General features: G+C 54.5%; 1 protein-coding gene across 1 annotated transcript in view; it reads right to left on the bottom strand.

Moving 5' to 3' along the window:
• DGKZ (diacylglycerol kinase zeta) overlaps nt 1–10,160 on the bottom strand; it is a 43,769-nt gene extending 33,609 nt beyond the window's left edge. Inside the window, exon 1 of the mRNA XM_068988389.1 lies at nt 9,970–10,160. Coding sequence (XP_068844490.1) covers nt 9,970–10,160 — 191 coding nt within the window. The remainder of the gene's footprint in view (nt 1–9,969) is intronic.
• Between the last annotated feature and the right edge of the window lie 2,197 nt (nt 10,161–12,357).

Below are 12,357 nucleotides of genomic sequence, written 5' to 3'. Positions count from 1 at the left end.
CAAGCCCAGCCCAGCAGCCGGGAGACAATACCAAGTCAGAGGCTGCCAGGCAGCTGGCAGGCCTGCCCAGGCTGGGATCTGAACCTCGGCCCCCGTCTGGCCTCCCTCTCCGCCTAACAGCTCTGATCTTCACCTCTTGGTCCTGCCGAGGCTGCCCACTTCTTCGCCACCACTGGGTGCCCTGTGCCCAGCCTGAATGCAGCTCTGTCTCCACTCAGCCCTGTGAGCACCACACCGCCTAACACAGGGTCAGGCACACAGAATGTGGCGGAGTGGGAAGGACTGGAACTAGAAGGTGTGGTCCTACGTCCTGTTTCTGCCCCTTGGCAGCTGTGTACCCTGGTCCGAAAGGTCTGTCTCTCCAAGGTCACCTGAAATCCTTTTAGGAATAAGGTAGGGAATAGACTAGGGAACACGCGTGTCGGGGAGCTTTTTTGAGCCTCGATTTTCTCATCTGTAACGTGGAAGGGGGCACTAGTAATAACTAAGCTCGTGGAGTTTTTTGTTGCTGTCGTTTCGTCGGTAAGTAGCGTCCGACTTTTTGCGACCTCATAGGCTGTAGCTCATCAGGCTCCTCTGTTTGTGGGATTTCCCTAGGCAAGAATACCGGGTGGGTTGCCATTTCCTTCTGCAGGGGATCTTCCTGACCCAGGGACTGAACCTGCATCTCTTAGTTTTAGGAGGATTAAATAAGAGGCAAAAGGGTTTATAAATTAATGCATTCAATAAACAGTTACTGAGTGTCTTCTGTGCACCAGGCTCTATGTCAGACTAGACAGCAGTGTGCAAGGAACCAGTGCTCTAACCTCATGGTGCTTAAATTCTATTCTAAACAAATCACATATGAAAGAATGTCAGGTGATGAGATGAGATGAGCTACAGAGAAAAATGAAGCCAAGGTGAAGGGGGAAGAGGAGGATACTGGAGATGCTGTTTAGGGAGGGGGACTGAGGAAGGCCTCCCTGAAGAGGTAACGGTCAAGAACAGATTCAAATGAACTGAGAGAGCAAATGGTGTGACTGCCTGGGAGAACAGCAGTCCAGGTGGAAGGTGCAGTCAGAGCAAAGGCCCTTTGAGCAGGAATGTACTGGATGTGTCTAAAGAATAGCAAAATGGCCACACTGGGTGGGCTTTGAGGCCATTTCTGAGACTTTGCTAACTAAATAGTAAGGCATGCACCTACTCTTTATTCATAGGGTTGGTTCAGTGATGAAAATCCTCAAGCACTCTTTTAATCATGTTGCTCCATAATTAGTTCTTTAGCTCTATATGTGTTTGTTACCCCCAGAAAGGCTGTAAATTTCTCGAGGACAGAAACGGTGTCAGTTCAGTTCAGTTCAATAAATATCGACACTACAGAAGCTGCAGACACAGGAAAGAATGTACACGGTGCCCTTCCAGCCCTTAGAAACCTCATCTGGGGACCTCCTTGGTGGTCCGGTGGCTAAGATTCCGTGCTCCTGATGCAGGGGGCCAGGGTTTGATTCCTGGTCAGGGAACTGGATCTCACATGTCAGAACTAAAATTCCGCGTGCTGCAACGAAGACCCGACACAGCCAAATACATAAGTAAACAAATATTAATTAAAAAAAAAAAAGAAACCTCCGTCTGGTGCTGTAATCACCTTTGCAGCCCTCATGACTGGAACATAATACTTCTCATTAACTATTTGTTTCATAAATCATGCTATGTCATGAATGAGTAATACTTGGTAATAATAATAATGATAAATAGCTAATATTTCACGGACATTACTGTGCCCCAAACCTTTGAATTCCTGCGACAGCCTTATGACATAGATCTTGTTATTTACCCCCTTTGACTGATGGGGAGCCTGAGGCACAGGGCAGCTAAGCTCATTTGTCCAAGGGGACCCAGCCTGTGAGTGGTAGAAATAAGACTTCCACCCCCCCCCCAGAGTCGGTGCACGTGAATAAGACATCCTCTTGTCTCTCTGGGGTTGGGGACAGAGCCAGGTAATGCTGCTGAGGCTTGGCACTCCCTTTCCCAGGGCTTCCACCTCCAGCCCGTCATCCTGCCTCTATCAAGGCAGGTCCTGTGTGCTGTAAAGCCCCGACAGAGACTCTGCTAGCCAGGCCAAGGCCTGTACTAGAAGGAAGCTGTTGCAAGGCCTTGTCTTCCCCTACCCCCACCCCACCCCACCCCCCAGGGATTCTGGAAGTAGCTTGAACAGTTAAACAGAGGAAATGGGGCTGGGCTTGTTTTCAGCGAGGCTTCTGGCAGCCCTGGAGCAGCAGAGAGCCGGAAACATGACTCCTGGAGGGGGAAGCCAGGCAGGTTGGGGGCTCTGAGAGGCAGAGCAGCCTGGCCGTGGACCATGGCCCCCTTGGGCTTGTACTCACTGAAGCTGTCGGTGTTTTGCAGGTGGGGTGGGGAGGACGAGGCTGGAAGGGACAGGAGCACTGGGCCGGGAAGAATGCCCTTGGCAGTTCCTAGGACAAGGTGTGCCAGCATTGGGTAGCTGGGGACCCCTCAGAATCCACGCAGATACTCACAGGAAGAGAAATCTGGGTAAGAAAATTATTCTGGGCTTGGTCGAGGCCCCAGAGGATGGGGTGTTCTACTTTCCATGGCCTGGATGAGCAAGTGGGAGCTGGGGAAAAGAAATGTACCAGGGCACCAAACACTTAAGCCACCATCTGGACAGCCTCTGCTCTCAAAACCAGCCAAGCCAACCTCCTTGGCCTGACCTTCAGGGCTCCTTATGTCCTGGTTCCTTTCGTTCTGGCCTCTTGGTCCAAGTTTTCCCTGCAGAGATTTTTCTCTCAGCTCACACCATGCTGGTGCCTGCCTCTCAGTAAGTACTCAATAAGCATTTCTTCCCTCTTTCTTCACACTTCCTTTAACACGCTGCCCTCACCCCGCCACTCCATTCCGCTTATGCTGCCTCCTTTGCCCCATCTGCCCACAGAGCTTGGCCAATCCGAACCTCCATCTTGCAAAACCCCAGTCCCCAAAGCAAAAAAAAAAAAACGGGAAGGTGGAAAGAGTCAAGTCAAACCCCAGCCCTTGCTGTGCAACAGTGGGCAAATCACTTAACATCTCTGGGTTAGACCAGATGGTTTCTAAGATCTTGTCCAGCTCTGACAGTTTCATTTGAATCTCCTTCCCTGATCTTCAGGTTTCCACTCATTCATTCATTCATATGACACATATTTTATAAAGACCTACTAAGTGAAAGGGGACGACAGAGAATGAGATGGTTGGATGGCATCACCGACGCAATGGACCTGAGTTTGAGTAAACTCTAGGAGTTGGTGATGGACAGGGAGGCCTGGCGTGCTGCGATTCATGGGGTCGCAAAGAATCGGACACAACTGAGCGACTGAACTGAAGTGTCAAATGCTGCTCTAGAGTCAGTCCTCCAACCCAACTGATGTCTCTCTGACACTCCTCTTTTTTTCCCCCCAGATACTCCTCCATTATATGACTGTTTTTGCATATGAAGTCTTATCTCCTTACAGGATTCCTGACCCCAGTGTTGCTTCTGGCTCCATGCTGGATGCATAGGATGTGCTTAGTAACTTCCTATGAAGTTGAAATGAGCTGAATATAGGAGCCCAACAAGCGGAGCAGAGGGAGGGAGCTGGCTTCCTGTTTGCACGAGTGGCTGTGGTGAGACATGGGGGATTTTTGGAGCCCATGTCCCTTCCCAGCAGCTAAGTTTGTGATCCAGGTACCTGGTGGAGTCCTTGGGAGCAAGCTAGAGCCCCAAAGCACCTGCTGAGCCACAGAGGAGACAGATGTACCTGAGCTGGGCTGCAGGTGCTGCTGGCTAGTGACAGATGGAATTTTGATTAGGCTCCTTCTGGGTAGCCTCATTAAAGTCATATGTGGGAGGAAATCTGGAGGAGGGCCTGGGGGTCCTTTCCCACTGGGGCAAGAGAGCTGTGAATATAGCATGGGTAGCTCCAGACTCATGGGTGGTCCCTCAAACTGTGATCCCTCTTGGAAACTGTGCTTCAGCACCTCCCAGGTCCCCAGGCTGGGGGAGGGGGGTGCAGGGAAAGGGGAGAGGAGCCTAGGTGTCTGTGCTCTTGCTTGGGGTTAGCTGGATCTGCCCTCAGGAGCTTCCTGCTGCTTCCAGCTTGGATGGTAGCACCAGACCTCCCAGGGCAAGATAAGCAGGCCCTTCAAGCCTCTCATCCCCATCTGTTGGATCACAAGCTCTGATTGCAGAACCACCTTCCAGACCCCCACCCCTCTGCTATTATCCCTCCCAGGGATCTGTGCACTTAGTACAGAGCCAGGAGGAAAGCTCCCTAAGGATGAACGTCCAGGCCTTGGGAGCCTGACAAAGGGCTTTGGAGTGAAACTGACCTGAGTCTGGATGCTGGCTCTCCCAGTTACTGACTGGGGGATCTTAGCACATTGCTTAACGACTCTGAGGCTCAGTTTCTCATCTGTAAATGCTGCCCAGCAGTTCTTGGATTCTCCCTCACTCTATGAATCCTGATTAGCCTTCCTTCCCCAAACATCCATAGGCCAAGAACCCTGGTTAAGCACAGAGGGGCCCAGCAGAAAACGAATCTGTTCCCGATGTCTTCTCTACCCACTTTGTGCATCCTCGAAGACACGTTTCCTCCCTGGCCTGTGCTAACCTTTTTTTGAGACCTGGATCCTTGAGGGCTTCTCTCAATGCTCTGATCTGCAGTGGCACCGGTGGAAGTGAAAATGAGACTCCAGCCCAGGATTCCTGATGCCTTTTCAGCAGCACAGCAGAGAAGAACCTGTTCCGATGCCTCTGCTGGAACTGGTATTCCCAGCTCCCCTCCAGAAAGGCCGCTGGTGAGAGAGGTGGGGGACGTGGGATGCTGAGGGGGCCTGTCTCAAGCACCCTGGGCCAAAATAGGGTCTGATAAGGCCCACTTTCTGGAATCCCAATCCCAACACAGCTGCCTTCGCGATAAGCCTGGCCCCACCTCTGGGCACAGCCCTCCCTGCGGGCCTTTGACTCACTAGTCAGCAAGAACCTCGGGTCCCTGAGGGGAGGAAGGAGTTCCGGGCTGGGCCTGGGCCTGGGCCCCCGCCCTTCCCAAAGGAAGGAAAATGATAGACCCCCCAGCTTCCGGCTTCCTCTGGCAGTGGGCCCCCTCCTCCAGCTCCAGCTCCTCTCTCTGCCCCCGGTTTTTGCATTTTTAATTCAGGACAGAATGTGATCTCTTGCAGCTCCTTGCTTTATCCTGTTGCTATTTAAATTACAAATCGGCCCCATCTCCCTGTCACTCTTGGGTTATTTTTAGCTTCTGGTAAATAGCAGCAGGGAGAGTCGGATCAGGTGCCCCTCCCTCTGGAGCTTTGTACCCGCAGTCCCGTGCCCACAGCAGGGGGCACCCTCCCCTGCCAGCTGGCGCCCCGGGGCTCTTCCCCCAGCCTCTCTGTAGGGGTGGAGGGGGCAGGGCGAGGACTGCAGTCTGGGGACATGCGCCCATGCTCAGGCTTTGCTCTTGCACTCTTGCTCAGGGGATCTTTATGACCCCATGGACAATAGCCCGCCAGGCTCCTCTGTCCATGAGATTCTCCAGACAAGAATACTGGAGGGGGTTGCCATTTCCTCCTCCAGGAGATCTTCCCGACTCAGGGATCAAACCCGCATCTCTTGTGTCTCCTGCATTGGCAGGTGGATTCTTCACCACTAGTACCACCGGGGAAGCCCTCCCTTTGTTGAACTCTCACTCCCAGGTCTCACCAAGCATCCATCGCTCCAGGCCAACTTTGTCCAGGGACCTTCCTGGCCTGCCCTGCACCCCCAACCCACAAGGAGATCTAGCTAGAGAGGGTAGAAGATCTAACTTGCTTTTCACTCCTGCTTAAAGTCAGGAACTTTACATATCTTATTTCATCTTGCCAGCTGCCTTCTGGTACAGGTATTACTGTTCCCATTTTCCATAGAGGAAATGAGGTCAGAGGTGAAAGTGACTTACCCAGCTAGGAAGGAGCAGAGCTGGAATTCGAACCCAGATTTCTCTGCCCCTGAAGACTGTATGCGCGAGCATCACACTGTCTCTCTCAGGGCAATGCATGTGCCACTTTGCTCAGTGCCCAAGTTTGTTCCCAATGCCCACCATCAGCTGTCTTTCCCAAGTGTTTGTCTCACGCCATCTGCTGGATCAGGGGTTGGCAAACTGTGGTCAGTGGACTACATCTGGCCCGCTGCCTGATTCTGCGTGGCCGTGAGCTAAGAATGGTCTTTATAATTTTAAATGGTTGGAAAAAGAAGCAAAAGAATAATATTTGTGACAGCAGAAATCATAGGAAATTTAAAGTTCAGTGCCTATAAATAAAGTTTTACTGGAATCCAGTCAGGCTCATTGGTTTCCATATTGTCTGTGGCTACGTTTGCACTGTGATGGCAGAGCAGAGCTACAGGACCATGTGACCTGCAAAGCTGGAACTATTTACTGCCTGGCCCTGGACTGAATCATGCTTTTGTCAAGAGAAGAATGTTATCTCATACTTGTATCTCATACAGTGTCTGGCCCAGGGTCAGCTCCGGACAGAGGTGCTGGTGCTCCCTTAAGGTCTTTCTAGGGCCACAACTGATGCTGGGAAAGACTAAAGGCAGGAGGAGAAGGGGACGACAGAGGATGAGATGGTTGGATGGCATCACCAACACAATGGACATGAGTTTGAGTAAACTCCCGGAGTTGGTCATGGACAGGGAGGCCTGGCGCGCTGCAGTCCATGGGGTCGCAAAGAGTAGGACACAACTGAGCGACTGCACTGGCTGACTGAGGGCTGCAACAGCACCCAGTACAGGGATGCCCCCTGCCAGCCACGCCTCCAGTGATCCAGCTCACTTTTTACCTTTTGTCTCTCTCCTCCAGCATCTGCATAGGTAAAGCCCATGGTTTCCAAACCTACTTGACTATCAAAATTACTTGGAAGAGGTTTTTCTTTTCCACCCATTTTACTATTTTAAATTCTTTTTATTTATTTTAATCTTATTTATTTACTTATTTGGCTGTGCTGGGTCTTAGTTGCAACATGTGGGATCTAGCTCCCTAGGTCGTATCTGGGCCCCCTGCATTGGCAGCATGGAGTCTTAGCCACTGGACCACCTAGTAAAGCCCCACCTGGGGAAGGTTTTTAAAAGTCAAGATGTCCAGGCCCAACCCCAGACTCTCTGTATCAGGATCTCTAGGGAGGGCTTTAGAAAAGATTTTGAAAGAGATCCTCAGCTGATCTGGGGTTTGGGAACTGCTAGGCTTATCTCCAGAGGTTCAAGTTCTGCATCTTCTGACAGGTCATTGCAGACCAAAGCCAGTGTCCCTCATACCCCCGGCTTCTCCCAGGCTGGAGGCCACCCCTCAGTGGGCCTTGAGCTCAGGCCTTGAGTGTCTGGGAGTTTTCCTCAGGCCCAGATGCAGAAACAAGGTGTCCTTGCACTTCCCTCCCCGCTAAGAGTTTCTCCTGCCAGAAACCTGCTGCCTCTCCATCCCCCTGAAGCCGCTGCCAGGGCCGCTTCCAGCCCACACCACCGGAGCTGCGGGGTGGAAGGGAACCTATTTCCCAGAAACCCCCACGTCCCTAAAAGCTCCTACTGTCCTGCCGAAAACCCTCGTCCTCTCTGACGTCAGAAGCAGCCAGGCCCGACCCCGCTTCCGCTGCCACCCCTCGCCCTCGAATTTTTTTGCCCCCGCATTTCTGTCTAAAAGCCTTTTCTCTCTGTGAATGGTTTTCAACTGCTTTTCTTAGCGACTCCTCACAGCGGGGTGGGAGGTTTAGCGGCGAGCCAGAGCTGCATGGAGCTGCAGGCCGGCGGGGGAGGTGGAAAGGCCTACGCTGGGCCTGAGCTCTGGCCAGCCCCCAGCGGCCTGGACGACAGTCACAGGGGAGGGCTAAGTCCTCCCACTGGGGTCCCGTGGGCGGACCCAGGCTCTGTCACTTTCTCAGGCCTTCCTCCACCCTTCTTGCCCTCACGCTCTGTCCTGTCCTGGTCCTAAGACAAGACTTCTGGCCTTGCCTCCAGGTGTGAGGAGGCGCCTCACTCGATCTGTCCAGGGGTGACAACAGCTGGAATCCTCCATGGTACTTTTCTCTGCAGCCCGTACACAGGTGGCCCAGAGGTCTCCCCATCTCCTCATCCTTTCACAGCCAGAGGGGAGCCACAGCTTGGTGACCCTGCGTCCTTGGGCTGGGGAGCACCCTCCCTTCAGGAGCCACCCTGGGCAAATCCCAGCCCTTGTGTCTGTCTCCGAGTGTGTATGTGTTCCTGCACAGCATCTCCTCAGCCCTTTGGTTATTCTCTGCCTCCATCTCTCTCAGCCTCTCCTCCACGCTGGCTTCCTTCTCAGCTCCAGATGCTGTTCGGCCCTGACCAACGGCTTAAGGAAAACCTTGGGTCACTCTCTTATGTCACAGGTGAAGAACTGAGGCCCAGAGAGAGAGAAAGAATGTGTGTCTAGCTCAAGGACACGCAAGTCACTGGCAAAAGTGAGAATACAAGTCAGGCCTCCTGACTCCCAGAGTAATATTTCTTCCATTCGATGCCCCATCACCCATCAGTCTCTTTGTACTCTCTCCTCTCCCAGGAGACTTTCAGGGGCCTCTCTCTCCGCAACTAGGGGAGATGACGCCCTTCTGTCAGCACGGTGTTCTAGAAGAACGCAGTACTGTAGTCCAGGGTACTTTTGATTCTTTACAGGCCTCAGACAGTGACAGTGGGGCCATGGGAACCTCACCTCTTGCCCATTTATTCTGAGCATCTCACTTCATTGTGGTGGAAAAGTCCCCTCCTCTCCTCTCTCATCTCCCCCTCAACCATGGTTTCATAGCCATTAAAAATGTTGGAGTCTAGGACTTCCCTGGTGGTCCAGTGGCTAAGTCTCTATGCTCCCAAAGCAAGGGGGCCTGGGTTCAATTTTTGATCAGGGAACTAGATCTCACATCCCGCAACTAAGATCCAGTGCAGCCAAATAAATAAACGTAAATATATATTTAAAAAGTTGGAGTCCTTCAAGCTCCCAGGACTGGTCAGTTTTAGGATATTCCTTCCCAGAAGCCCTGGGGAGGAGCAGGGCAGCCTCACACGTCTCAAGTCCTCAGGGTTGTGAACAGATAGGAGATCTCTCTAACCATGCTGATGGCTTCAAGGACTGCAGATACCTTCATGTCCCTGCCGGACCCCCCAAAGGTCACTCTGAGCCAGGGGTTTTTGAGAGAGGCAGCAAGTCCTGGTTGAGGCTGTGATCTGGGAGAGACGGGGATGGTAAAGGCTGTCCTTGCCCTGCCTCCACCCCGCTTGCACCCCTCCCCTGTGTAACTTACCCACCCTTACTTGAGGGGCAGTCCTCCCCGCGCCCCATCCCAAATCAGAAAAGTGGTCCCTGGGGCCTGCTGCTCCAGCTGATTCCTCTGGGCACAGGTGAAGGTAGGGTGGGAGGGCAAGTTTCAGGCTGCCACCGGGATGCCAGGGAGGATCTGTGTGGGCAGAGGGGTCCACAGGGCGGGGTGGCGGCGGGGGAGAGGGATTCCTTCCTTTTCTCTAGGCAGCAGGGTCTCAGCCATGGTGGCAGAGAGCGCCATCTCAGTCACTTCCACAGGCCAGCGCCTAGCATAGGGTCAGTTCAAGTAAGGCCTATTGAATGAATAGAGGGGGTCCCTCTTTTCCCCAGAAGAAGGGCCGGGGGGCATCTCCTGGGTCTCCCCAGCAGACAGAGGTTTGTAAGGATCATATCTTGATTCTTTTCCCCTCTCAACACCCAGTACAGAGCCTGACAGGCAGTTGGCATTGGTAACTCCACGTTGAATGAATAGGGCTTTCACTGTCCATTAGAGGAAGGGCCACAGAAGCTCCCCTCTGGACACAGAGGACAGAGACCCCCCCTGGTAGTTGATTCTGAACCCCAAGGCCTAGAGCAGTGCCAGGCAGGCGCTCAATGAGTCTTGATGGAAGGCGGGGGTGGTCCCAAGCGGCGGGCTCCCCTCTGCCCGCATCCTCCTTACCTGTAAGACACCTGTTTCCGTAGGTGCATCTGGCGGAACCGCTCCTCCACCGGAGGTCCGGCGGCCGCGTCCCGGGGTGCCTCGGCCTCCTGGCCTCGTCGGCAGCGCCTTCGTACCACCTCCTCCTCGGCCGCCCGGCCGCCACCAGCCCCGTCCCCGCGGGGCCCTCCGCCGCCCGGCCCCTCGGCCATCCTGCGCCGCCCGCTTCCCGCGGCTCCGGCGGTCTTTCGGGGTTCCCTGCTCAAGTTCAGTCTCCCTTGCTTCTGAGCCCGGGGCCGCGAGGCGGGGGTTGGGGGGTGGGGAGCGCGCGGTCCCTCCCGACGTCCGGGGCTCAGACGGCGACTGGGCGCCGCGCCTGGGAAGGGCCGGCTGGGAGCCTCCGGCGCCCCTCGGGGGAGCGGTCTTGGCGGGTGTCGGGGTGCTGCGTGGTGAGCGCTGGGGGCGCCCCCCGGACGGCTGGAGCCCGATCCCGGGCGCTGAGCGCGCTCCTGCAGCCGCAGCAGCCGCTGCCGCGCACCCGGACTGTCACCTTAGAGACACCCGCCCGCCCGCGGGGTACAGGGGAGGGCGCCGCCCCGCCCCGCCAGCCCGGCTCGGGCACCGGAGGAGCGAGCCCGGCCCGGCCGCGGCGGGCACGATCCCGGCCCCGGGCGCCCGCCAAAGCCCACCCCCGGACCCCCTCCCCTGTACCCCGCCGCCCGGCAGCTGCCAATCATCGGCCCGCCCGTCACTCAGAGGCAGTGATGCACCCCTCTCGGCCCGCGCTTTCCGGCTTCGGCATTCGCCGCGGCGGCGGGCAGGGGGGTAGGAGGGGGGCAATGTTGGCGGGGGCGGTGACACGAGCTGGCTTTAACCCCGTCGGTGCCATGGGACTTGAGAGACCCAGTTAGATTTGAAGACGGGGCACAGGAAGGGCAACGTGAGCCAGGATGCCTTGAACTTGAGGATGGACTTGATTGCAGGTAAAGTGTTAGCTCTCTAGGCCTAGCTCTCTGCTGAACCCTGCCCAGATGTTAGTGGGTGTGGGATGGAGAGCCTGCAGCTTCCTGTGGCCTGTCCCCTGAAAGCCCTGGGCCAGGGTCTCCCAGAAGATTGAATCTGTCTCTGGGTTGGGAGAAGGGAGAACCCAACTCAGGAAGGAAAGACTAGAGGTCTCTTTGAGGTTCATCTTCTTCCCCATGGAAATCCCATGGTTCCTCCTTACAGCATCTCCTCTTGTCCTTGGGGTGTTCTGCACTTGAACCTTTCATCTGACTAATGGCAGGACCCTGGGTAACTTCTCAGATCTAATGCCTCCTTATCCACTACCCTAGACTCATCTTTCTGAAGTTGACATTTTGATTTCAGGTGGCTTGCAACGGCTTGGAGCAGGGCTTGGGTTCCCAGCCAGAGACTGGGGCTGGATTGCGGCAGCGAAAGCACCAGATCATAGCCCCTAGACCAGTGATCAGTGCCAAGGGCCCTCACCCAAGACAGACAGTATCGAAGCAAGCGGAGTATTTATTAAGAGGAAAAGAGTACAGTGCTTGCAAATAAACACACAGGCAGACTAGAGGAAGAGTCCCTGAGTCGTGCCCCGTGGCAGTTTGAATTACTTGTATGGGGTGTTTCTCCTGGGTTTCCTTGGGCCAGTCATTCTGGTTTGCCTGGTTCAAGTCCGTATTTGGCAGATCTCAAGATCCTTGAATGTGTGCACACGCTTCTCTAAGCCAAGGTGGATTCTACCGCAGAGGGTATTGGTAGAACATGCCTTGGCATAACTCACCCTTTGACCTCCAAGGAGCCTTTTCTGCACCTGTGCAGTCTAAGAGGTCTCCTGACTCGAGAATGAGAAATATGTGGTCTGGGCAGGGCCAAGCTGCCTCTCTTAATTGTCCCGCTGTTTTCCTCTTGGAGTTTCGGCCCACAGGGATTAATCTCCAATCGCTTTACCCTGGGGAAGTGGGGGACCCAATCTACCTCCTGCCTCGCTTTGACCACAGCATTTACTCTCTCTCTGCAGTTTTTAGTGCCCTCCCACCTTGCCTGTGCTTAGCCTGGCATTCAAGGCCTGCCTTCACCTCCCCACAGCCTATTCTCCAGTCCCATCCATTTCCTTCCGCTTATCTGTGTTCCGTATTCTGGGAATTGGCATCAGCCCTGTATAACATCGTTCATCTGAAATCTTCTGTTGCTGGATTTCAAATTCGATCCGCTGAAATGCCGCCGCCTCTAGGAAGTCTCCCTGGATGGCCCCAGCTGAAAGGCGCTCTTTTTCTTCCCAGGCCCCCTTGCCCTCTGCAGCCGGTGTCTAGTCTAGTTTGTCTTATCTCTCCCCACTGTCTGTGAGCCCCGGAAGGTGGGAGGGACCAGACTCTCAGAGGTAGAGAACGGATTACAGAGGGGGAG

The sequence above is a fragment of the Capricornis sumatraensis genome, chromosome 16 (genome assembly GCF_032405125.1).
Source record: "Capricornis sumatraensis isolate serow.1 chromosome 16, serow.2, whole genome shotgun sequence".
In the NCBI taxonomy this organism is placed as follows: Eukaryota; Metazoa; Chordata; class Mammalia; order Artiodactyla; family Bovidae; genus Capricornis; species Capricornis sumatraensis.
Note: the sequence above shows the minus strand (reverse complement) of the source record. Positions and strands in the feature narration are given on the sequence as shown.